The 26,927-nt window shown below is 28.8% G+C and overlaps 1 protein-coding gene across 1 annotated transcript in view; it reads right to left on the bottom strand.

The window, feature by feature from the left end:
- Positions 1 to 26,927, bottom strand: part of LOC107446352 (ral GTPase-activating protein subunit alpha-1) — a gene marked incomplete in the record, with an annotated part of 61,415 nt that overhangs the window by 26,979 nt on the left and 7,509 nt on the right. Inside the window, 21 exon segments of the mRNA XM_043048658.2 lie at positions 1,295 to 1,353; positions 1,457 to 1,582; positions 1,657 to 1,788; positions 3,894 to 4,049; positions 4,142 to 4,240; positions 5,841 to 6,037; positions 8,757 to 8,816; positions 9,969 to 10,121; positions 12,966 to 13,088; positions 13,818 to 13,886; positions 14,451 to 14,573; positions 15,931 to 16,156; positions 17,281 to 17,403; positions 18,402 to 18,513; positions 18,593 to 18,666; positions 20,816 to 21,013; positions 21,832 to 21,918; positions 23,370 to 23,447; positions 25,705 to 25,942; positions 26,534 to 26,708; positions 26,813 to 26,907. Coding sequence (XP_042904592.1) covers positions 1,295 to 1,353; positions 1,457 to 1,582; positions 1,657 to 1,788; positions 3,894 to 4,049; positions 4,142 to 4,240; positions 5,841 to 6,037; positions 8,757 to 8,816; positions 9,969 to 10,121; positions 12,966 to 13,088; positions 13,818 to 13,886; positions 14,451 to 14,573; positions 15,931 to 16,156; positions 17,281 to 17,403; positions 18,402 to 18,513; positions 18,593 to 18,666; positions 20,816 to 21,013; positions 21,832 to 21,918; positions 23,370 to 23,447; positions 25,705 to 25,942; positions 26,534 to 26,708; positions 26,813 to 26,907 — 2,703 coding nt within the window.

Genomic DNA, 26,927 nt, shown 5'->3' with positions numbered 1-26,927 from the left:
TTTTACACATCTTACACAATTATAAGATAAAATTAGTTTATGGTAGAAAAAAAAGTTAAATTTTTTTTTAAAAACTATATTTTAAAATTGGAAGTTCAGTCTCTTGCTAATGAACCTACAAGATGAANATGCATCTGATAGAAAAAAGCAGTCATTATAAACACCAAACATACCAACACTTTACAATACAATACAACAAACAATAAACAGTCTTTTAGCTGGTTATGGTATGCTTAGTGTTAATATATAATGGTCACAAATAAAAGTTTTACACATCTTACACAATTATAAGATAAAATTAGTTTATGGTAGAAAAAAAAGTTAAAATTTTTTTTAAAAACTATATTTTAAAATTGGAAGTTCAGTCTCTTGCTCACGAACCTACAAGATGAATGCACAATCATTCTTGTTTTAGGACAAAACAGAAAGTTCCTTTAAAAACTACAATCATTTAACTCAGGGGATAGAGCATTTGCTTTCAATGAGGCGAACTGAGTTCGAATTCTGGTGATGGCTGATCGGTACCGGACCTGGCTTACACCGACCACATTGCCGACGTAAAATATCTTCAGTGGTAGACGTATCATGGGTTAGAGTCCCCTTGCTGTCAAGCTAACAGTGGGAGGTTTTCCTCTCCACATGTAACGCAAATGAGGGTTAGTTCCATCAAAAAGTCGTCCATGAAGGCTAATTTCTCCCTATATTTGATCTAGGAGTTCTCTTGCTTTCTGGATTGGGTTTAAAATTGCAAGGCTACGGAGTTGAACATTAGTACACTCTACATCACACTCCGTTTTCATTATTTTTTATAATTTCCTTTAATTATTATTCTTATATCTTCACCTTTCTTTTGATAATAAACAAATTATTTCTTTAACAACTGTTATATTGAAGTGTAATTATTGTCAGTTTGTTACTTTTTTATTGAATAACCCATGTTAAGATGTTTGTTATTTTAAGACCTATTATCCGAAAAATCTATTTTCCAGACTTGCTGAAGATCTGTTGATTCTGGATAAGGGACTTTTTCACTGTATATTCATACATCTATGTAAAATGATATAAAAAATTAAGAAGAAAATAATTTGTCAGGGTTAAGATTCAGGATAGAAATAAATAGTTTAAAACAGATTTTTAATAGAACTTTAATGATTGCTGAAATAATAATAATAAGGTCACTTTGAGTAAATACAGATTATTTTTGCTAACAAATAATTTTTAGCAAACTATTGAAAACACACCTAAACGATTTTATAAAGAGAATAACTGTTATGAAGCAAAAGATTTCACTCACCGTGCCAGACCCGCTGGCTCTCGTTTACCGGCTTTGAATAAAATACTAATGATGTGATCCTAAGAGAAGAAACATCAGGCAAAATAAATACTAGTTTTTTTTTTTTTTAACTTTAAAATAATTTACAAAATAATATAATTTTGTTATTAAAAATTTGCTTACTTTAGCATCTTTGCATGCTATTGTGAATAGTTCTGTTGATGAGGGTTGAAGAGTGGGTATTTCTTTGTACACGTTGGTGAGTGAAAGCAGAGCACCTAATATTGATATTGCTTCCGTCCTAGGAACCTGTTTCAATGAATAAGTATGAAGTATTGACACACACACACAAGTGAAAAATACTTTTAAAGGACTTTACTTACTCCTTTAATGTCACTTGAAGATATAACTGTGTCGGCTGCATAAATGAAGTCCATTACTAAAAGTGTGCTACCTGGCAGCCCGATAGAGAAAAAATTTGGTCCACAGTATTTGACTATTGTGTTTATCATATCCTGCAAAACACAGATTTCTCGATGAAAGTAAATTACAAACAGAAAATAAATTGTTTAATTACACAACAATTGGAATCAGCAGTTAATAAGAATTTTGTCTTCCTTTTTTTTTTTAAAAAAAAAAAGACTTTTTTTGTTTTTGTAATGGTTAAGAAGATTTAGCTTATTTTTTTCTTGATTTATAGCATTGAGAACAAAAATAAATAAATAACACTCCAAAGTAATTTATTAAAAAATTTATTTTTAAAAAAACAAATTCAGGTATAATTTTATTATCACTGGCTACTTATAAGTAAACAAAAATCTGCAAACTTTTTTTTAATCGATGCAAAGTAGATTTCAAAAATGACTCACACTCAATACCTTACATATTATCGTATATTTGTATTTACTATCAGAATACACTTTTATAAACAGTTGATTTTTCTGTTTCTTGTTTTTCAGACTTTAGGGCTTAAATGCTATTAATGTTATGAATTTAATTAGTTATTTTTGGTAAAATACAAATTATATTTAGGAGTTCAAATTCATATATTCTTCAACTGACTTGAAGCAGAAATTATAAGGAAACAGGTATTCAATTTAGACCATCTTGTTACAAGTAAGATAAAAAAAATAATATTAATTTATGAATTTACACTTCAAGGTGCATAAATTAAAGTACTCCAATTGCAGCTAGTTTTCCAGTGTCGTGGAGGTTAAGATTCCACAATTGACACAACAGCAATGCAATTAGAATTGTGCACTATGTAATAGGACTGGCCAATTTTAAGATTTTGGCATGGCAATGTATCGTCACTCTAACATTTCGAAATTTTGATATATTGCGATGTTTCGTAACATCAATGTGCCATATTTGGTATAGTGTAATTTTGAACTTTTGCACTTTTTGATTAATACATTATTTGACATTAAACTGTATTTTTTTAAAAAAAAATATCCATAAATCTCATTAGTGACTTAACACATTGAAAATAAAAATTAGAAAAAAGAGGGAAAAACTTGCACAGGAGGGGGCATGCCACAGAAATGAGACAGCTGCAGCATATGTTATTGAATACGTAATTATAAATATAAAATCAAAATTGAAATCCACATTGAGCCAGCATTTATGAAAATCGTTATAAGCAAAAACTAAAAACCTGACGCCAAAAAGCATGCAACTTCAGAGTCAACCCCTACCTATTTTAAATTTAACTAATTGCCATCAATTATTATTAAAGAAAAAGGAGAATGTGTTAGAAAGTAAAACGGATCAGTGAATAAAAATAAATTAAAACTTCATATTTAGTAAATGGCATTTTATTTAAAAAAATAAAGCTGCATTCTTCATATTTCCAAACATAAAAAAATCGCCACCTAAAAATAAAAAATCAACACCAGAGGATTGGTTCTCTATCACATCGAGATTCATTGTGTCAACAGAGCAATGAGTCATGATAAAAGAAACACAGAGAAAGATAACCACCATCGGCATAACTATCACAGTTCAGTTATGATCGGGAAAGGTGTTCTTCGCACGATTTAAGACCATTGATGTATCAGGAAACATTTTCAACATCACGGTAAATCGTGATTTCCCCCTGCTTCAACAAATTGCCGTTCCAAACATTCAATCAGCGATGATTACATAACATCAATATTTTATGATGCATCGCCCAGTCCTACTCTGTACCAGCTGCTTTTGCTTCCCACCGAGCTGGCATCCATCGATATGAAGCTGGGTGGGCTTCAAGCCAGCACTAGATATAAAATCCTGATCACTAACAATAGCGATCCAATGCTTTAACCACAGTACCATAGCAAAGCCCATACATAAATTATGTTTCCAGTAAAATTTAATAGAAAGTAAATCAATTTAAAAAAACTTCCCCTCTGTTCTTACTTAACAACTCAGCATCTATATATTTTTAAATCAAACTTTTACAATGTTTGATTTTAATAAAAAGAAATTCTTAAAGTTATTTTCGAATTTTTTTTAAAATTCTGATTTTTTGCTTCACAGTTAATCTGATTATTGAAGTTCATGAAATATAAAATATTTTAATGCACAACAATGTTAACTTAAAATAGTGAACAATGGAAGAACAATGAATATAACTTACTTGATCATTGGCCATGAGACCATAGTGCAATGAATAGTAGAAGTGAGCAAGATATTCATTTGCTAGAGGTATGTCATGTCTTCTAACCATCAATATGCAGAGAAGTTTAAATGCTGTCAACTTTCCCTGTTTGTACTTTTCAGGTAGATTTAAAGCCTGTTTTGGAATTAAATAAACAATGAAAGATACCTAAAGCAAACAATTCACCTTATTTTTGAAAAAAAAAATGAAAATAAAATGACACTCACTTCAAACAGCCAGGGAGTAACAAGTAATAAAGGTGGCACATAATCAGGAGGGACTGGAGTTGATAAATTATCTAAAGTAACACCTAAGTTGTCACGAATCTGAAAACAAAATAAAAAACTTAAATCAATTAGTTAAGAAAAAAAGTTTCTGAATTTCCACACAGAGAAAGTTAAGGGTTTTACATTAGCTTAATGAGTATGACTAATGAACAGTTGTTACCAATTTTCTCTCAATTTTTCGTTAAAAGAGCAAAACTGTTCGAAATAATTTTTACTAAATAGAACACAAATGACACATTCATTATCTACTTTTAAAACAAAAATAATTTCATATCCCCACTTTTTTCCCCTCAAAGCATAAGACAAATGCAAAACCTACAAGATCAATATCACTCTAGATATTTACAAAAAACCCAGCATATAAATTGCTAAAATATAACACTTATTAATCATCCACAAAACAAATCTTTGCCAAATACAGACGACATTCTATATCACCAGAGAAAAGTGGATGTCAGAATATGATAACGAACTATTCCAAGAAACATAAAAATATTGCAAATATTTATATTTTAATTAATATTTTCTGCACTAATTTTGACAAAACTATTAGATACTTTATTTATTAATTTAAGAAAAATATCACTGATAAGTTTATTGAAAAGGAAAATTAACAAAAATACGCAATGTTATTCCGAACTGAAACTGAATGAATGCAGAAGAAATATCATGCTAATATTTTTATAACAATGCGATGTCTTTTAAATAATATTGAACCATTTTTTTAACTATAAGTAATGCCTTGATCATTTAGGATATGGGTCTAGTGTCTATTTCATTTAGAGGGAGTTGTTGTTATATTTATACTTATCGAATAGTAAATGGGACTTAGAGTATCAGTCATTACAATGGAAGGGTCACTACAGTAAGAAGTCTGACTAAACTGTAATACTTCTTAAAATAACAAGAAAAATAGCCGTAAAAAATATTCTACTAATAGGAAATATTTACACAACATTTCATCATTGAGGACACATTTATTTTAAAGCAGCAGAAACAAACACTTTTGCTTTAGAATAATCTGAAGAAATGAACTTGGTACCTATCTTGACAAACTTAACAATTAATCTATGAAGGATAGTAAAGATATTGATAAATAAGGGGAAATTTTATTTTAAATTGTATAAATTTTTTTTACAGTGCTTTAATACGCATAATTCAAATTTTGATAGTTACATATTGTCTTGAAATATTTTTAAACAATAATAACTATTTTTATTAGTTTTATTAACTGACAGACCAATTATACAATAGTAGAAACACCAACCTCTTATCAGAGTTTTCAGCAATAGCCATGTCCCGTAGTCTTACAATAAAATATGTTTTGGCAAATTTAAGACATTCTTAAAAAATATTACATATAGATTGATATATTCAAAGAACAGGAACAAACTTAAACTGCCATTAATTTAGTTGATATAATAAAACTATTTAAAATCAAAATTACAAACGTTACCAGGAATGTAAAATAGATCATGGAAAAAAAAATGTAAAATATTTCAATGGTAAATTTGAGTTTTTCCAGTTTGGTGAACACTTTCTGGAGATGTTGTAAAATCAGAAGAAAATATAGCTATGTCGACGAGGTAAGCTCAAGAGAAATTTTTAAATTCTTTTAAGTATTGAAAGAAATTCTCACTTTTACAAAAAGCTCTGAGAGATCAACCAGGTACTTGAGAACTTGAGCATGAACAGAGGCATCTTTAATTTTATTTATATCACCCAGCGCACCCAACATCCGCTTCCACAGCACAACAGCCACATCAGGCAGCCATCCGTTGGTTGTACCACCAGACATGATGCTGCGAGCCTCAATGTGGCTAGAAGTGCCTATTTCTGCAGAAAGAAGAAAAAAAATTGAATGCATTTAGGTAAAATTTTTAAGCAGCTAAAAAGCAATGAAACAAACTACACAGTTTTACAATATTTTTTAAAAATATATTTTGAGTTTTAAGAAAAATAAATAACACAACTCCCCTCTGAAAACATTGACAATTTGTAAGATTTTAATTTTTTTTTCAATTCTCATTTAATTTATTTGAAAATTTAATAAGCAATGCATTTTTGATGTAATTTTTGTGGTTGGTAGTGTTATTTTATTTTTTTAAAAATGGCAACACATTGGTTGACAATTCTTTTGAAGTCAAGATTTATTATTTCATTATTATAAAACGGTAAACACATTAAAAAAAATTCTATGTCACATTAATAATATACACACTGCTACATTTTTAAGTAGTAAATTTGATGAACGCTTGTTACAAATCACTGATGGATATATATATAGTCAGGGGATACATATTTTTTAACTTTATGTTGAATATTATCAATATTTAATACAATATACCAGGCTTTACAGTTTTTAACTATTTTTTCACTTCTAGATCATATTTAAATCAATGAACAAATAAGGAAATATTTTTAGATCTGTAATCTGTTTTGGGAAGTGTTTGTTTGCAGTAAAGTTTCCATCTTTTCAAACTAGCCATCAGTAATAAGTACAATAACACAGACATTTATCCAGTTAGCATTTGCGATATTTAAATAAACACAATTTTAAGGAGTCTGTATTACTCAATTCCATATAGGTATATAATATCAATAATATTATGCGCAAATTTGATATTAAATCATGTAACAATTTCAAAGACATTTTAATTTCTCAAAAATGGAGGTTGGTCATTCAAACGGGTTACCTTCATTGACTTTAAAATGTTATCGTCGGACATGAGTTATCGCGAACAATTTAAATTTTATTCAGTGTCATTTTCTTGGTGCGGAAATGCATTACATTGGCGTCGTAAAAACCGGATCGATGAGTAAAATTTAAACTTAATAAATATGACTCCTACAAATTATGAATTTTTAATCTATTACGAATTTTTAATCTATTATGAATTTCGAACTATTTGAATTATGAATTTTAAAACTATTTTTTTAAAACTATTTTAAATGGATAAACAATGTTCTCTGTTTCAGTTTGCTTTTAATTTTTATTATAAAAATTGGTTTACTTAAAAAAATATGAGTTTTTTCTTTTCTTTTCGATGCTTAGTTTTTTTCTTAATTTAACTTTATAACTAAGTCATTGTGATAGCAAAATTTTTATGCCCATTGACCGAAGCATGAAGTTGTCAAACTCTTTCACAGATCATCAAAAAGAGCTCCTTAAATAAGAACCACTCAGAAATATTTTNCATATATCTGTAGTTTTTCAGAGAAACCTGTTAGGTTAATTTAAAAAAAAAATTGACATCAAATTTTTTTACTTTTTTTTTTCAAAAATTTTCCAAATTAATTGGAGTATGTAATTGCAAATCAATCAATTAATTAATAATTAATTAATGTTTAATTAATAATTAATTTGCTAATTGATTTATTAATTAGAAAATTAATTAATTATCCAATTAATTAGAGTATGAGACAATTACAATAACTAATAGCCTGCATTGAAGTAATAAAAGATCGATTTTTCTATATATTGAATTATTTTTTATCTCTTACAGGACCTTCTACGGGCCGAAACGAATGTTGCCCCTTAAAATTATTCCTCATAAGGCATACATCCCACTAGTTTATTTTAAAATTGGTGAGTCACACTTCCCTAGTTTCCCTTGTAAGTAATTCCAAGGGAAGTTTCCCTTGTAAGTAAAATTTTTATGCGCGTTGACCGTAGCATAAAGTTGTCAAACTCTTTCACAGATCATCGAAAAGAGCTCTTTAAATAAGAACCACTCAGAAATATTTTAAATACATTTGAATCTACTTAGTTGTGTTGTTAATATTTTTTTGTGTTTCTTTATTTGATATTTTCCGCATTTGGTGTGGAAGTTTGCCCGGTCGCTGGGAGAGGTTTTGATGGTCTCTCCTAAAGATTTTCTGCAACACAAAGTCTAAGGAAAAAATTCTATGCCTCCCAAAAGTGGTTGTAAATAAAGGAGATTGCTAAAGGAGGTTTTTCTTGGAAGCTACACTGTATTTAACATACGAAAAATAATTTCCGAAAGGAGTAATTTAATACAGATTTATTCATATTTATCTCATTGTTTTTAAAGCATTGTTTTTAAATTGTTTTTTTTTAAAAAAAAAAAAGACTTTTGAAATTTTATGAAACATGTTTAAAAACAGAGATTATGATTTGCAATAACACTACAGAACTGAAAGTCATTAATCTAGAAAAACAATAAACAATATTTTGTTGAATTAAAAACAAGTTTCACTTAAAAAATAGTAATAAAAGATTTTTGATAAATATTTCTAACATTTCTGCTAAAGCAGGTAAATAAACATACCTTTCCTTTTCTTCTCAGAAAGACCTGTTTTTTTAACAACAAAAGAATGAGCACATTTAAAAAAAGAGCATATGTAATGAAAAAGCAAGAGAAATCATCTGGCAGCACATTTTACAACACAATTCTAGACCAAGCAAACAAATCACTCACATTTATGACAAAAATGAACAAAAAAAAGCAAGTGTTTTTGAAAGTGGGGATTTGCGGCATAGTTGAAATGTGCAACAAAGGGGAAAAAGTTTTTTTAATGAAATCTGCTTAACCTCTTCTAGAAATCAAGATGCCAAAATGATCCAATGAAATTTTCCGGGTTCCAAAGTTGTCTGATGGAATAAAATAAGTGCAAAACAAAAGGTGAGAAAATGTAACTAAAACAATAATATAACTAAAATGATAAAATAAAGAAACAAAAAATCGGAATTATTAAAATAGTGTTCATTTGAGAGATGGCAATTAACTACTCTATTAATTGAAAACATAATAAAACAAGCCAATTTAACTAATTAACTATTGTATTACTTAGTGCAAATTTACATTATTTTCTTGCCATGCACAATAGCATCATTGAATAACATGAAGAGGTATGATTAAAATTTGAATGCCATTAAATTACAAGTACACAAGGCAAAATTACATGTTTTGTATTTGATATTTTCTAAGAAAGTTGATTTAAGTTTAATAAAACGTTAAAAAAAAAGAAGCTTATTTTCAACAGTGAAAAAAGTATTTACTAATATATTCTGAATATTTTCTACTAATTTCATAAAATTTATTTTTAGCTTTTGAGATGGCAAAAGATATCTTTAGTACATTTTGAAATGAGAAAACTGCACAAATAATGAAAGAAATTAAAAAATTTTTTTAATTGAACCTATAAAGATCTTTGAGACATTAAGATTATTGAAAGGTAATCACTGTATCTTATTATATTATAACTATCGTTGAATAGCCCACCCAATTTTATGGGTTTACGACTACTAATGTTCAAATCCCTAGCCTTGTAATTTAAACCCAATTCAGAAGACAAGGGAACTCCTGGATCGAGCATTGGGAGAAATTTGCGTTACATGGAGAGGAACACCACAAGAACCCTCCACGGTTAGCCTGGTGGTAAGGGGACTCTAACCCATGATTCGTCTACCACTGAGGATATTTCATGTCAGCACTGTGGTTGGTGCAAGCCGGATGCGGAATTTGTATCGACTGGGATTCAAACCTGGTTCGCCTCACTGGACGATCAATCCCCTGAGTCATCGCTGATTAAATTGAGTTACTTCTTACTTAAGAAGTGAAGACTATAAAGATTTCGAATATACCCTTTTCAATTTAATTTCTAGCAAAGGCACACTTATTGTCATTAAATTTATAGAAAAGTAATCACAGCGTCTCATTCAATTAAGCGTTACTAAATTCAAATTAACGTGGTGTAACTTTAAACTTACAAAATCTGACTAAATAAATTAATTAATACATACCAGAATTATTGCAAGAGTTGTCAGCACTTGAAGCAACAGTGTCAATCTGCATAGGAGAATCCTTAATGCTAGTATTTTCCAAGCCACTAGATGGCGTTGGAGAAGGAGATCGACTATGGCACTCAGATGATTCTGAGAAACAAGGTGATTCAGCTAGATTCAAAATAAAAAAAAATACTTTTGAATAAATCTATGCAAAGAAAAAGGGTAATTGAAATCGCCAACAGCTTGCACAAACTGACAGCTTTCAAAAAGTTTAAAAGCAGTACAGACATTGTAATCTGCTTAGTTTTACAATTCTGAACCTACGCTTTGATACTCAATGAAGCGTTATAAAAGTAAATCATTTATAACCTTTTTAGACATTTAAAAAAAAGGAATTTCAAATTTAATTGATAAAATAAATCAAATTCACTTTCAAATTTAATTGATAAAACCTTCGAAAAATAAAACATTTATCAGTTTTAAAAGTATTTTTCAGGTTACTATAAGCACACAAAAAATATATTATCTGATTTATTTAATTCTTAAAAACTGGAAAGGGTATCCTACTGAGCCAAGACCCTCTTTAATCATTTTAAAGAAAGCCACTGTGTACTAATTCTAATTCAGATTTTTCACTAAATAATTAAAAAAAACAACAACATCAATTCAAACATCACTAACTGAAATTGGAAATTGGTAGACGATCAGTCTCTTTCTTAGCAAAGGGTATCAAAGGGCAAAGACTGTCTATAAAAATATGTGGACTCACAGCTTTTAAAACGGCAGAAATCTCATTTTTTTAAGTTGATCATTACAAATACAATACTACAAATAAAAGCCAAGTAATATTTAAAAGAAATATTTTAAAGAACTTAGTAAAGAGAGCAAGACTAGGAAATTTATCTGGTGGCCACTTTTGCATTAAAAGTACCTTAATAATGTTTTTGCTTTGCTTAAAATTGTTATAAAAAATATTTTTCTTAGTTTAAAGAAATATTATTAATATTATAAGATATTATTATAAAAAAATATTATATCTGTTATTATTGTAAAATATCTTTCAAGAAAAAGTAATTATTAAAAAAAAGAAAAAGAATATATGATAGATTCGATTTTAAACAAGCCTTTTTCATAATCAATTTTAAACTTCTGTATCAGAATGAAATATAATAATTCTGAAATATTAAGCCTCTTAATTAAACATAAAATATTAAGATGAGAATTTCTGCAACTGCTGTTTTTATTTCTATACTTTTTCATTGTTTTTTAATGTTATTTTCTTTTTCGATTTTCTCAAATGAATCTCATCATTCAATCATTGCCGTAGTTTTTTTTTTTTTTTTTTGCAATACTATTTTTGTCTTTCCCCTTCCCGCTCCATTGTGATTTGGTCAAGGGGCGCCAGAAGACGTAACATTACACCAGCCTTTTATTTCCAATCCATCTTTCAGCAAGGGAACAAAATCAAACATCAGCCTACTCTTTAGAGAGTTTCTTTTCACCAATAATTAATTCTAATTTATGGCTTCAATAAGTTTGTCACATCAGAAAAGATGTTGAAACAAACTGTCAATCAAAGAGGGGCAACAAAAAAAAGTCACTAGAAAACATATCAGATCATTATAAAGAAATAAAATCTTATAATTTAAAGAGATTGAAAAAAAAAGTTAGGATTGAATTTTATTGTGCTTATGTTTAGTTTATTTAAAGAATCCTAATAAGAAATCCATTACCATGCAGCCTGTAAAACATTTAATTAAAAAATGAACTGGAATTAGTAAAAATAATCATTTTTATGTGCATTACGTAGACATATTTCCAGAAACCAAGGAATGGTGAGGATGGGGTATCAAATGACAACAAGAGATGGTGGAAAGTGAGTAGTGAATGATGGTAATTTTTTTGGTGGCCACTTTATTTTATTTAGTTGCCATGCAGTAAGCGCAATTGCAAATATTGCTCTCTAGAATTTAGCATTAAGCTTCAAACATTGTAACAAGTAGAACTTACTACTAAAGTTCACGCATATGGCCAACTTTAGCTAGTGTATAGACTGAAATTTGATTCATTCGTTTAGCCATCAGCCCATAAAATTTAAGATTATACAGTAGGGAACCGATTATCTGGAACGATCGGGACCATCAATATTCCGGATAACTGATTTTTCCGGATTTCTGAATCGTTACAAAAAGCAGTTTTTTTTTAATTGTTAAAACCAACTAAAGAAAAATAAATATTTGGAAATAATATTAAAAAGAAGAAAAAACGATGAAGTAATACACTAATGATTATTTTCAAAATGGTAAGGTAAACATCTTTAAAAAAAGAATGAAAAATCCTAAAATCTTATGAGGAAAAAAATTTAAAAAAAAAAAAAAAAAGGGAGGAAAATGTATTGAATTTCGTCCCGGTTTCCTGGATAACGGGTTCTGTACTGGTAGGGATCCGATTATCCGGAACGATCAGGACCTTCGCTATTCAAGATAACTGATTTTTCCGGTTTTCTGAATCGCTACAAAAAGCCGTTTTTTATTTATTTATTGTTAAACCCAACTAAAAAAAAAATAAAATATTTGGAAATAATCTTAAAAAGAAGAAAAAACGATGAAGTAATACACTAATGATTATTTCCAAAATGATGGTAAGGTAAACATCTTTAAAAAAAGAAAGGAAAATCCTAAAATCTGATGAGGAAAAAAATTTTTTTTAAAAAAAATGGAGGGAAAATTTATTGAATTTTCTTCCGGTTTTCTGGTTTCCGGATAATGGGTTCTGTACTGTACCATTTAGTTAGACTTTTAGCTAATATTTGGTTTACATTACAATAGAAAGAAAAATACTTAGATTTTATTTGAGAAAGAAATACACAAAAAACTGTATGTTTTTCGTGCTGTACTTTACGACCGTACAATTGGGTAAAATGCTGTACATAGCACGACCAAACCATATAAGCAGGCAGGTAAGGTAATATCACAGGTTTTAAAAGGATATCAAGATAATTAAAGTTTATACCTCGATGTGCCAAAAAGTCCAGTGATTTACTTTTGTGTTTATAACTTATTTTTTTGAAATCCTTTGCTTCATCAAAAGAATGAATGCCTTTAGAGAATTCATCATCAGCCATTGGAGAAGCACCTGAGGAAATTGTAAAAAAATAACCTTAGAAAACCAAAGAACACAAAGATATTTATGAACAAAACATATACTGAGTACAAAATTCTTACAAGATCATACAGTAGAGGTGTTTCTGGAAAATCATGCAAAATAAGTAATTTTAAAGTTAATAAAAATTTATTGATTCAAGATTACTAACATTAGATAAGTAACATATATATAAGATACAAGGTGATTTTTGTTTTGGCACCTTTGGGATTTCTTTTCATTTATTTAAATTTCAAATAATATATATTAACTATAAGGTAAATAAACAAAAAAAAAATTTTCTGTGTTTTTTCCACTTACTACTAACACGGATGAAGTAATCAACAATGCAAGTTTGATAAAGTTTTTATTTAACTACTTATTGGATGATGCACCGGGCCATGGCATTCCTCTATGGTACAAGAGTACTTAAGTCCACATTGAAGCTTGTTAAATTGCATTTTTTTAAATACCTTTCTGTATCTCAATTTCTATGATTATATCGATTTACAAATTTTTGTTTTTAAACAAACATATTTTCCATTAAACTTCGCTCATATTCTTTTGAAAGATATTTGGCATTTTTCTGCTATTAGAGTGAATTAAGCTCTTATACGTGATATTTTAATAGTTGTTAGTACTTACATCTTGATTTAAACATCCACCAGGGAATAGTAGATCAAATGACAAATAATAAACTAAAATTAAAAATAATAAACTAACCTGTAACAAAAACTTGCTTTTGACTAGAAACATCGATTGCAGAAAAATCCTTCAAACGATGCGAATGATCTAAAACGAGTTTTTAAAATAAGCCCCCGTAAAAAATAAAATAGATAACAGAAAAAAGTTAGATATAATCTGGTAAAACATTATTTTTATTAGTTGCCCAACTGTAATTTTACGACTATGAATCCATTTTTTATAAAGCTAAACCATACCAATAACTTTTTTAGTGCTTTATTATTATAATAATGTTAAAAATACTTAAAAAAATTTCGAGCATAATTTTAAAATATCTAACCTATGACCAGTTTGTTTAACCATATTTCTATACCATATTACTTGCCATATTTCTATGACAATGTACTTTGTAAATAAAAATCAACTTTTATTTCAGGACTAAGGTAATTATAAATAATCAAATTTATTATTTTTTCTAAACAAAAATATTCTTAAAATAGTAAGTTATTAAAACTTTAACTATAATTTTTATTCTATATTGCTTAAAGAAACAAAAAGGTTAGAATTCTAACAAATTCAAATCTCAGTATAGAACTTTTTCCATTAAATAAGTTACAACAGACGATATATTACTATCCAATTTAAAAGAAAAGCATGGAAATTGAAACATACTTTTCCTTAATAGATTCGTATCACTGTTGCTCCTCCGCATATTTCCAGAATGATGTTTATGCATATGTTCACCACTCCCACTGCCAGACCGTGCCCTCATGACAGGGGCAGCATCAGTCCTCACTGCAAAAGAAAATTGTTAACATTTAAAATCTTAACGAGAGGTATGTAATAATACACATCTTTATCCAACCTGCATAAGATTACTGCCTGCAGCACTTTTGGGGATTAGACGCAAGTCTTATCCCCAAAACACAGCACGGATTATTACTGGAAAGGATTATTATCAAATAAAGATGTACAGCTTGCAGTTTTCAACAGGGCTAATGGACAATGCTTTCTTTGTGCCAGAAAATTATAAAAAAAATTTTTTTACATATGGATATGGATTTATGAACATTATAAAAAATAGTGTTTTCTTTTTGAAAAATGATTGTTAAAAAATTGCACACAAAATAAACATCACTGGAAAATAGACATCCAGATGTAGGATTTTGTACTGCAGTATTTTTTTTTTTGGTCAAGCCATTAAATAAATCAGTTTATAATGGTAAAATTTATTTTATCTAAATGAATTAGATGAAGCATGTGGATTGCCTCCAGGCTGCTTCGTGCATTGCCCATTGTCCGAGAAGTTACTATTTACAACCTTACACTCTGTTTTGTGTCACCCTGCCAAATTGGTAGGAAATTGTAGGACTTGCTGCTCACTAATTAGACACTTCTGATAGTATATATCAGAACAAATATGTCATAGAAAATCTAATGTTCTGGGCAAATCATTGGATGTACAGAACATTTCAGGTCAAACAATATTATTTACATCAGCTAATAGAAAAATCAAGTTTGTTCAGGAGTTATAGTTTTTGCTGTCTTTTTGAATTCGGTTTTACAAATCTTTTCATTTTATACCACTGAAATGGCTATTTAGATAAATGAAGGACACAAATTATTTAAAAGATGTGCATGTGATAAGTGTGCTATTTATGTTTAAGTTAATAAATCTAATCTATAAAGTCCAAAAACTTCCAACCACTATGTTATTACAGACAATTTTGCGTTATTTTTTAATTTATTAAAGACCACAAGTACCATTTCATTGATGATGATATTTTGAGTTTTCCGATAGAAATCAGATATGTGAATGTTAATTTCAGCATAACTTTGTAGTGAGCTATTTTTTTAATTGATTATAATTTTAAGATTTAATTAATTGTGCTAGTCTAATTTTTTTCTTATTGTCTTTTAGCTCCTCAAGGATTATTGCTTAATACACAAATTATCACCATGAGGTGTGGTTTAAAAAAGTCTTTGCTTGTGGTGAAAAATACATTAAAAATAATTTGTTAAATACAAATACGATGAGCATTGGCAATAACCATAGCAGAAGACAGAGTTGTTTATCCATATAATAATGAGACAATAAACAATTGTTTGTTTATACATTCCATAGATTATAAATTGTATAACTTAATATTACCAGTTCCTTGTAAAGATGCATCATCATAAATATTTCCAGCTCTTACAACAGAAGTGCTTTGCGATTTGCATTTTTCGAATTTTTCATCCAGGTTTCCGATAACAGTTTTCCGCATACCTCTGTTTTTCTTCATTTTTTGCTCACTTAATCTATCCAGAGGCAAGTCATTTAAATCTAGAGAATACACTTGTTTGGCTAAAACTCTGGTCAAAGTTTCCATTGTTTTCTGCAAAAGGATATAATGAAGGTTATATTCACAAAAATAAATATCTTAAAAATCAAAATTTTTGCTACTAACAGCAGTTTTTTGCCATTGTTTTTGTGTTTAACATTTGCCTTAAAACTTTAATAGAGAAAAAACTAAAAATAATAATTATTTATAGGAATTTAATAAATTTATAAAAGAATTTTAAGCAATAAAAGGCATTATTCATTTTCTAGACAATTTCTTTCTTACATTCAAAATATGATAAAGGGAAATATAAGTTTATTTTTTACATTTCGAACTGTAAATGCTGAATAAAATTGCTTTCTAAAATTGTTTAAACTAAACTTTTATTTCAAGCTCAACATCATTTACTATACTTTTCACAACAAATAAATTTCACATCTTATGGGTAAATCTACAATCCATAGTGCTTGACTTATATTCATACTTTTCAAGCTCATACCAAAGCAAGACTTTTTTTTCATTTGGATGGAAACCTGACACTATGGATAACTGAAGTCCAAGTGAGATTAATAAGTCTTAGTAAAGTACATTTGGATTTAATTCCGAGATGAACCAGAAATTTAGCAAAATGCCATCTGGTTCAGCATTTTAATTCGGAGTTGATTTCTTAATTCCACATTTTAGTTCACATACCGAAAAGGGTGCAGTAAAATTATTAGAAAAAAAATTATTTGTATAGTATTTTTTCTTAGTGAAAAAATACAATTATATGATAACTTGACTATGAAATGTACCATACACAAAAACTGAATAATGATCCTTATAAAAATTAACCTACTTGCTTTTTTTAAACTTAATATTAGCTTTAAGTAACTGACACATAAACATTGCTACTAACAGTGCATCAAACGGCAATAAGCTAATATTTTAAGACCTTGTAGTAAATTCAAATGAAAATAAAGCAGCTATAATAAAATAAAAACATAGCAATGAATCTAAATTTAATGCTTTTATAAAGTTTAATTTAGAAACCTTTTATATAGCAATTTATAAAATCAGATGCCTTATACCATCAAATGCTCCCAGAACAAATGTACTAACAGCAGGTACTATAAGTCATACAGAAAAACTAGTTTTTTAACAATAAAATATAAAAAAGAGAAAGAAAAGAAACTTACAGCCCACTCTTTGATCAATTCTTCCCAAAGAGTCAGAGACGATAAGACAGAGAGAAACTTATCCCAAAGGCTTGTTGATATGACAACATTTAGATTTGCTTTGATCCAAGTTACAATCAAAGTCTGAAAAAAACAATTTTTTTAAAATTTGATACATGTTAGAAGTAACAAGAGTAATTTTAGTATTTCAACATGCTAATTTGCAACATTAAGAAAAAGTGTGTCATTCAGATATTTTTTTGTGCGCATTCAATACTATTTGCAAATCATATTTCATTTTACACACAAATGCAAGCAAATGTTTTAGATCCAGTTAATCAACAACAACTTAAATCCACTGAAAATTCTCAATTCAGGCAAGGCGAGTCAGAAATATTTTTTTATTATTATGTTCCGTTTTATGCCTGTTATTGATTTTAAAAAAAGTGAAGTCAGTATATATATATTTTTAAATTAATATAAAATTGTTTAAAAAATATTTAAAAAAAAAAAAACTAATTTGGATTTTTCTGTAAGTTGGACATTATCATAACTTTCTTCTGAGAGAAAAAATTTCTAAAATTTAACCACTCATCAATTCAACCAAATTATTCTAGCTTGTAGAGAGTCTTCCAAAACAAAAATCTGGCAATAATTTAGGTACACATTCTGTATACTTAAGAGCAATATACCAACAACAAACATCCTTTTTTTCCTTCTCTTTAACACTCAGTTAGTCGAGGAAAATAGGGATTTTAATTTAAATAGCAGAATTTTTAATTACAATCAAAATTTGAAAAATAAAATTTAAGCTGAAAAAAATGTGACATGACTGATATTCATTTTTTAAAAAAAATTTAAGAAACAAATATAGTGAATAATTAATATCTTACTAAACATAATTTATCAAATAGTTGTAAGCTCCTTAAGAGCCCAAGACAATTAAGTTGAGGGGTTTAACAACAATTTATTGACCCTATGAAAAACTTGTTCTCGTCAAAAACCCTGGAAATCTGCAGAAGTGTTTTAAAAAAACTTCAAATGAGAGTGCTCATACATAAAGAAAAATAATTAAAATGCTTAAATAAATCAAACGCTAAAAATTTAAAACTACAAAGTTTTTCAAATAATACTTAATTTACCTGAAACAAAGCAGGAGCTAATCGACCACCCAGTACATCTTCCTTTCTAACAGGAGGCACTTCTTTAAGAACTAATGAAGTTATTTGAAGCAAAACTAACAACAACTGTTGCCTACATAACAAAAACTAAACATTAAAAAAGAAAAACTAAAAAATTCTTCAAATAGAAAATCTTCAGGGAAAAATCATACCATACTCTTCTTTCCATCTGAATATTCATAACCATATATCGATATATATTTAACACACGTTTACACATATCCACCTAAAAGATCAAATATTAATTCAATTTAATTCGTTATTAAATAGATAACAATATATATAGATTTTTTAACATACAGCTTTATTGGAAGTCAATCCACTTAATATAGACAACATGTACAAAAAGCGAGAATATCATGCGCATTTTCTGGGAAAAATAGATTTATTGATCCTATGGGTACAAATGGTTAAAATTCTTCAAAATAGTTCCCTTGTGCACCAATACACTTGCGAAGATGATTCTGCCACGCCTGGAAGGCACCCAGGAGCTCCTCAACAGGAATGCCTCTCAGGAGCCTTGTAACATGAGCTTGGATGTTCTCCACCGACTCCCAGTGCCTTCCTTTCAGCTCTCTTTTCAGTCGAAGGAACAAAAAAAAGTCACACGGTGCCAAGTCAGGGCAATAGGGAGGCTGGGGCACCAAGGGGGTCTCACTTTGGGTCAGGTAGTTTTTGCTCCTCCGTCAACACCTTCTGCATAAGCTTTGCACAAATCTTTCTCATTTGCAAATCCTCCGTCACAATCCCATGTATCACACATTTTAACAAGTTCAGGGTGTTGGTGATTGCCTGAATGCTTAACCGACGGCCTGACTTCAAAACTTTACGCTGAACGTTTTCATCTGTTCGGGCTGCTGTTGGGCGTCGGTGACCTTCTCCCGACCCTCCTTGAAGGCCTTGTGCCACCTTCCACACTGAGATCTCGAAATGCATTTCACCTTGAAGGCGTCATGAAGCACGTGATGAGTTTCTGTCGAATTCTTCCCAAACAAAACTTTATAGCTTTCCAGCGAACACTCGATCACGCTGTGACTCAATCGAAAAAAAGACTTTGCGCAAAGACACGTCCTACCGCTCCTACTACTCGGAGCGACCTGAGACCAGGCGTATTTGGAAGGACAAATCCCCCACCACATTTTTAGACCAATCTGAGTGCGCTGAAATTGATAGTAGCATCACAATAAAATCATACGCATTACTTTCAGAACGCACCCTGTATCAATACGTGATCAATAACAATACACAACAATTAAAAATCGTGAAAAATAAACAGTAACAGTGAATATGAATAATGATAACAAAATTAAAATGAACTTCAATAAAAAGTGTCACCCAAATGCAGGTCCCAAAAGTCTTACGGAGAACTTATTATGCTTCCAGCATTCCAATATAACATGAGAATATAGCCATTTCTTTGAGATCTTTATAGAGTTCTAGGCATGATAGTAAGTGTTCAGGGTTCATTTTACCTGCTCTGCAGATTTGACATTTATTTACTGGAAGGAAACCAATGCCGTTCAGATGTTCTGCTAAACAATCATGACCTGCTTTAAGTCTGAAATTAGCAATGGATTCCATACGAGATATATATGACTATAGTCTTTCCAACTCTCTTGGATCTGTTCTGTGTGCTGTATTAATTTTAGAGCAAATGTGCTACTTTAAAGAACTTGTAGAGAGTGGAACAGTTAGCTGTTCTTCCTGTGCACCAACCTTTGCTAAAGAGTCGGCTTTCTCTTTACCATCTATACCAACATGTGATGGGATTCATTGAAATGGCAGCTCAGGGGATAGAGCATTCCCCTTCCAATGAGGTGAACTGGGTTCGAATATCAGGAATGACAGGTCGATACGAATTCCACGTACGGCTAGCACTGAACACAGTACCGATGTAAAATATCCTCAGTGCTAGACAGATCATGAGTTAGAGTGGCCTAGCGTCAGGATAATCATGGGAGGTTTATGTGTTTTTAATCTCCATGTAACTCAAATGTGGGTTAAGTCGATCAAAAACTCCTACACGAAGGAAAATTTCTCCCAATACTTGATCCAGGACTTGCTTTGCCTTCTGGATTGGGCTAAAAATTACAAGGCTACAGAGTTGAATATTAGTATTTGTAAGCCCAAAATTAGGTTGGCCGCTTACAGACGGTTATAAAAAAATTAAAGCAAGGCCAATATATTATGTTTTTCCCCTTCCGACAAAGGTATTTTGCAAGATTGTATAGGTGGTAAGCAATCTTCCCAAGGCCCATGACATTGTTGGTGAGAAATAGCACAAAATTACTATTAAAAGCTAAACAGAAATTAACCGCAGGATTTCAAAATAAACTTCAAAATTGAATATTTCAATAGAAATAAAAAATAGTTACCTGTTCTTCCAAGAAATGCAAGCTATCGTGAGATAAATCTAATAAAAATACATTTGCTGCATTTGTCAGGAAGACTATGAGCATATTTTGGAGACCAGCTCTCAAATGATTGTTATCACTGTGTATTGCTTTTATGTAGGAATCTTTTCTCAGGCGCATGCCTGAAAGCTCTGATGGATACTCTTCCCCTCCTGCTTCCTAGTCAAGAAAAAATAGAAGTCATTGGTTCTGCTTTTTAAACATATATATATATATATATATATGTAATACAAAAATTAAATACTTTTGTATTAATAAAAGCATTAAAACTTCATTCCTTTTCATAAAATATCTTTAGTAAAGGATAAGGGTAGAAATTCTATTTTGGGACTTCAAGGCTAAAAACATGCCAATGAATAATAATTAGATTTATACTTCAAAAGAGAAGTTATTTTAAGATCTTTCACTTCCATATAAGGAAAGATTAAACGATTTGCTTTGAGTAATAAATAAATTTGATGAGGCGTAAGAATACAGAAAANATAAAAAATTTTTTTTTCATCGTAAGATTTTACGATTTTTCTTTCTTTTTTTAACGTGGTTTACCTTACCATCATTTTGGAAATAATCATTAGTGTATTACTTCATCGTTTTTTCTTATTTTTAAGATTATTTCCAATTTTTTTTTTTTTTTAGTTGGGTTTAACTATGAAAAAAAACGGCTTTTTGTAGCGATTCAGAAAACCGGAAAAATCAGTTATCCGGAATATCGATGGTCCCGATCGTTCCGGATAATCGGTTCCCTACTGTATATCAATATTAACTAGAAATTTTTAATTCAATAATTTATGCAAAAAAAATTTAATGCAGCAAATATAAGATAAGTTGTTTGAGCAAAATAACAAGACACGTTAAACTTATACATACCATAAAAAAAAAACTAATGAAATTACTAATAACTAAATATTAATTAATCTTTAAATAAATTGCAAGGAGATATGGTAGTTGCAAACAATTGAAAGAAAATATAAACTAACTTTTGATAAAAAAGGACCATCCACTTTGTCTTCTTTTGATTCAAGTGTTAAAACAGGTTCTTCTAAAAAAATTGGTTTTTCATTGCTCTGAAAAAATAATAATGAACACTTGCAGTTTTTTTCAGAAACAAATACCAATAATGAATTTAGGTGCTAAATAATTATAAACTCTACATTTTTCTGCATTGTTTATTCTAAAGTTCAGAACTTAAGTATCATTTACTTAATTAAAAAAAAAAATGGCACAAAGGTCTTTAATCAACAAAATCTGTAATGCTGTTATCAACAAAAAGAAAAAAACAGTCTTGAATCTCAACAATTGTGTGCTGGAAGATTCTAGTTTCAAAGACCAGACATATTATAAACATGTTATATGTTTATGGTGTTGACCACAGAGAAAGAAAAAATGTATTTTATACTACATATCAGTGTCAGATAAGGGCAAACACTTAACTTGTCAGAAACTGAAAGGTGGGATCTTTCAGAAAAAGAAGACAACCAAAGGGGATTAACCATGTTATGATAGGTCATACTCAGAATTTTTTTTAGTTTTTTAATTCTAGTATTAATGTTATTAAACAACATTAATATTTAAATGATAACATTCATTATTATTCATGAGATAATTTTAATTTATATGGTGGGTACTACCATTTCATACTTGATACATGAATTATTTTAGTTGTTTCTTTAATATGAATATTATTTTTATTGATCTAATAATTAATATTTGGGTTAAGTTTTCTAGTATTAGGGTACTTAAAATTTTCAGAATTATTGTTCTGTTAACACTTATTTTTCTAGCTTTTGCACAGATGGATAAATTTCTCTTGATAAAGGAAGTATAAATGGGACATTAACAAACATAAAATAAGATGGTGGAAATTTAGTTACAGAGTGTGAAATAAAATTATATTCTTCAGAAATATAATTTTACTTCACACTCAGATGTATCATTAATTTTATAAATCAAATGTGTTACAATAATTTTCCCTAATAGTTCAATTTTTCCGTTATTTTCCGGTCTATAGGTTGAAGTTAATAATTGCTCGATTTTATAAGTTTTAAGACATTTTTTTAAGCTGAGAAGAAGAAATGCTGTGTTTTGATTACTGATAACACTTTTACAAGTTTGAATTTGAAAAACTTTAGAGTAAAAGGTTTATATTAAAGGCTCTCATTTACATTTCAAGTATACCAAAAAGTATATTTAATGGGTTGGTTTTAGAGCCTTCTTTAAAAAAAGCTTGATTTTATACCCACTTTACCCCAACTGAACCTAGTCATTTTTGCCTATATTTTGGTGAAATTAGTAACCATAGATTAGTAACTTTTTTTTTCAAAATAGTCACTTAAGTTGCCAATGGCAGCCCTTTAATCTTTTTGCAATAGAAGAAAACTTGATATATTTCTTTAAAAAAAGTATGAATAAGTGAAAAGAAATTGTAAAGGAAAATTTAAAATTATTAAATGCTTTCCATTTAGATGATGTTGTTTATATATGTTATATGTTTTTAAAACAAATGTGCTGTACTTACATTTTTATGAATCCATTCTCTATAAACAGCAACTACCTTTCTCATAGTGGAGGAAAACTTGAAGTGCATTAAAAATGCCTAAAAAAAAGGTTAATTTTATAAAATTTTAAGAAACTTAAAACATACATCAATACAAATTAATAATATTTAATGGAAGAATTGCCGACATTAATTAGATAGAATCATAGCAAAATGCAGAAATAAAAGTTTATTATTTTCAGAAAAACAATTTTTTAACCCTACAACTTATCTTTCTTAAAAGTTTTTTTTATTTTTTTAAACTCAATTTTTTAAAATTATTAGTCTAAATCTTCCTCTTTAAATAAAAATTTAAAAATAATTGTTTTTTCCAAAAAATGCAAAAAGCTAGATTCAAATATTTGAATGCTTAAAGCTAACAAATCTTTTAACTATCATTTAAATTAAAAAAGCAAAAATTTTTTTTTATTTTGTTTTCAATAATCTAAAGAGCTTTCTACATAAAAAAATACTTAGAATTTCAATACATTCACAGGCTACAGTCAAACCTTCACATTACAATTAAAAGAGGAAAAACAAACAAACAAAAAACAATGGGTTGTAAATCTTTTTGCACTTAAACTTTTATTGTCTATTTGCAATGGTTTCAAAGACATGACATGGTCAAGAAGATTTCCTTTGAAGATTTTCTAAACTTAAATGTGCAATTAAACTTTTTTTCTCTCCTTTCTTTTGTGAAAATTGGTTGTTTATTGGACAAAAATGGTCACGTTAATCTATTTGAAAGATGGACCATCTGAAAAGAAAGTTATTTTTTTAGATCGAAGAAACAACAATCAGATTTGAAGTTATATTATTGGGTCAATTTAAATTTTCCCTATTATAAACAGAAATTTGTTACAATAAATTGTTCTCAATTCTAGGCTGCCATGGAAAAAGAACAACAGAAAGACCATAAATCCAGTAGTTATTTTAGAATTACATACACAAGTCTACTATATTATGATACAAATAAGGTTTTGCTATAAATGCTTAATTTTACTGTGGAACCATAAATTTTTTCCCGTTCTTTTATTGATACATAACATTTTAGGCCATCATAATCACAATTCTGATGCTTTGCTCGGACGTTTCAAGAAGAAAATTCTGTGATACTACTTACGTGCACCAAGTACACAAAAAATTGTACACAGGATGTACAAAAGGTTATGATTAAGAACTGGAATTTGATAACATTTGCCTATTTTTTGGATATATTTTTTGATTTTTGGGAGCATTTTTCTTTTAATTTTTGAACATTTTTAGAGATTTTAGGAAATTTTTAGAAATACTAGCTAATTTTTACAACTTTCACACATTCTAACTGAGTTACATTATATAATGCTTTACTGTTTCCATATAAATATGACTTCCAATTTAGAAAAAGTAACTAAGTTTAAAATAACTTTATTTTGAAAACAAAAAAAGATGGAGTTGAAGAGCAATTTACTGAGGTAAATTAGAAAGTAGAAAAAGACAAGATTTGTTCAACTTGCTGAAACAAGAAAGCAAGCATGTTTATGTTTGCAATTCATCAGCAATATTAAGGATGTCACAATTTTACAAGAATAATATAAAATTTTTAAGTCTGCAAATGTTCCTTTACAAACACCTGAATGATTCTAATTATGCCTATTTATAGGAAAACGCACTGGTCATGTTATGCCTGACAAATCCACACTGCACAAAACTACATTAATGATTGTTATATTAAATTTATGAACAAAATTATTGATTACCAATAGAAATAAAAAAAAAAATTTGCTAATTTATTTTTTATTTTAAAATGTTCTTAAAGGCATTTTTTGTTGTTGATATTTTTAAAGGCACTTCTAGAGATTTTTAGTAAATCAAAATCCAGGCTCCAGTTGTTATGGTTCTTTGGGACACATAATTTTTTATTATGAACAAAGACATAAGCCATTATTTCTGAAAGTGAAAAAGTTCTTTTAGAGCTAAAAAGGCATTAATTTTTTTTAACAATTTTAATAATCATTGTAGCATTTTATGTTTTCTCTTATTATAATGTCTCAATTACTCATATTAATTAATCTTTGCCAACATTTTTAAATTCATTCAAACATTAACTCTTAAAAGCTTCAGACTTGTACCACTTTCCGAATTGACTTACTCCACTTTTAAAAATAACAGCATGTATACTTATTAGGACTAGGCAATACATTGATGCATTAGTAATATATTGTTGTTAAATAGTCATTACTGTTAAGATGCTAGTATTTCTTTAAAGTATAAAAGATTTAATCACGCAGAGATAGTTTTTTATATTTCTGCATTCAATACTAGGTTAAGACCTCACCCTGCGAAATATCTCGTTCACCATGTTGATGTTCTCACGACTAGAATAAAGAGTACTGCGAACTATCGCATAATCGTGGAGGGAAAGGTCATCGTTTCCTAGAGATGTACTACTGGGGTCCCTTTCCATCCCAAATGAAGATGTTGTGAGGAGGTTGTTGTTGTTGTGAGATGAAGAATGATGATTCCCTTCAGATTCTGCAGTTGCAGATGGACGGTTTGTTTCATTCTGTTCTTTCCTAAATGAGAAAAACAAGACATCATGACATCTCAATTTTAACAATCTCCAAGTTAATAAATTTTACACTTCTCATAAGCTAGGCCATAACATTAACAGTAGCTAATTTTGAATTCTATTGTTATTTATATTATAATCCATACTTATGCAATATACTTTTCTACTTAAATAAAGTTAACATCATAATAACTTTTTTCATCATCAGATTGACACAAAAAAAATTATGATTAAAAATTATTAATTAAATAATAATATCTATTAAATTTTACATTGAATTTAAAAAAAGAATTAAAATTTTCCTTTAAAAATAAAGGTATTTCTTCATATAATAGTAATTAAACTAAACATGTTCTATATTGAGCACCTATTTTTCATTAATAAATTAAAAAATATTTTAATGTATGGTTATATAAACAAACGAAAATCTAATTACAAAAAATATTACAATCAAACTAAAATGCATTTCTAATTAAAATGAAAAAGTATTACAAAGCTAAAATTCATAATTAAAAGTAAACAAATAATCTTAAAATTATGTAAGTTAGCTTTTCAATTCAAATAAATTTTGTAACATACAATAAAAATAACTTACGACTCGCTTATTGCAGCCTGTTGAAAAGTAACAGTGGTCTTTTTCACTAATTGAGTAAAATGAGTAATCCATCGAATAACTGTTGACTGACAGAGATACAAAGTCTCTTTTTGTGAAAACCTTGTACTATCGTGGTCTAACTTAATATCATTTTCAGTTCGCAGCACTGGTAAATCTAAGTAACACAAAAAAATTCTTTTAACACAAAACACTACAAGCAAAAAACAGAGAGTAACACAAAAAAAAATCATAAATTAATAAAAACTCTGGCATATTTACCTAATGATGGTGAAAACAAATTTGAGATGCAAGAAAATCCTGGAAAGAGATGTGGTAGGTAATGTTTCTTAAACTTCTCAAACAAAAAATGAAAGGTCACGTTAATCTATTTGAA

Source organism: Parasteatoda tepidariorum, chromosome 1 (genome assembly GCF_043381705.1).
Source record: "Parasteatoda tepidariorum isolate YZ-2023 chromosome 1, CAS_Ptep_4.0, whole genome shotgun sequence".
NCBI classification, from domain to species: domain Eukaryota; kingdom Metazoa; phylum Arthropoda; class Arachnida; order Araneae; family Theridiidae; genus Parasteatoda; species Parasteatoda tepidariorum.
Note: the sequence above shows the minus strand (reverse complement) of the source record. Positions and strands in the feature narration are given on the sequence as shown.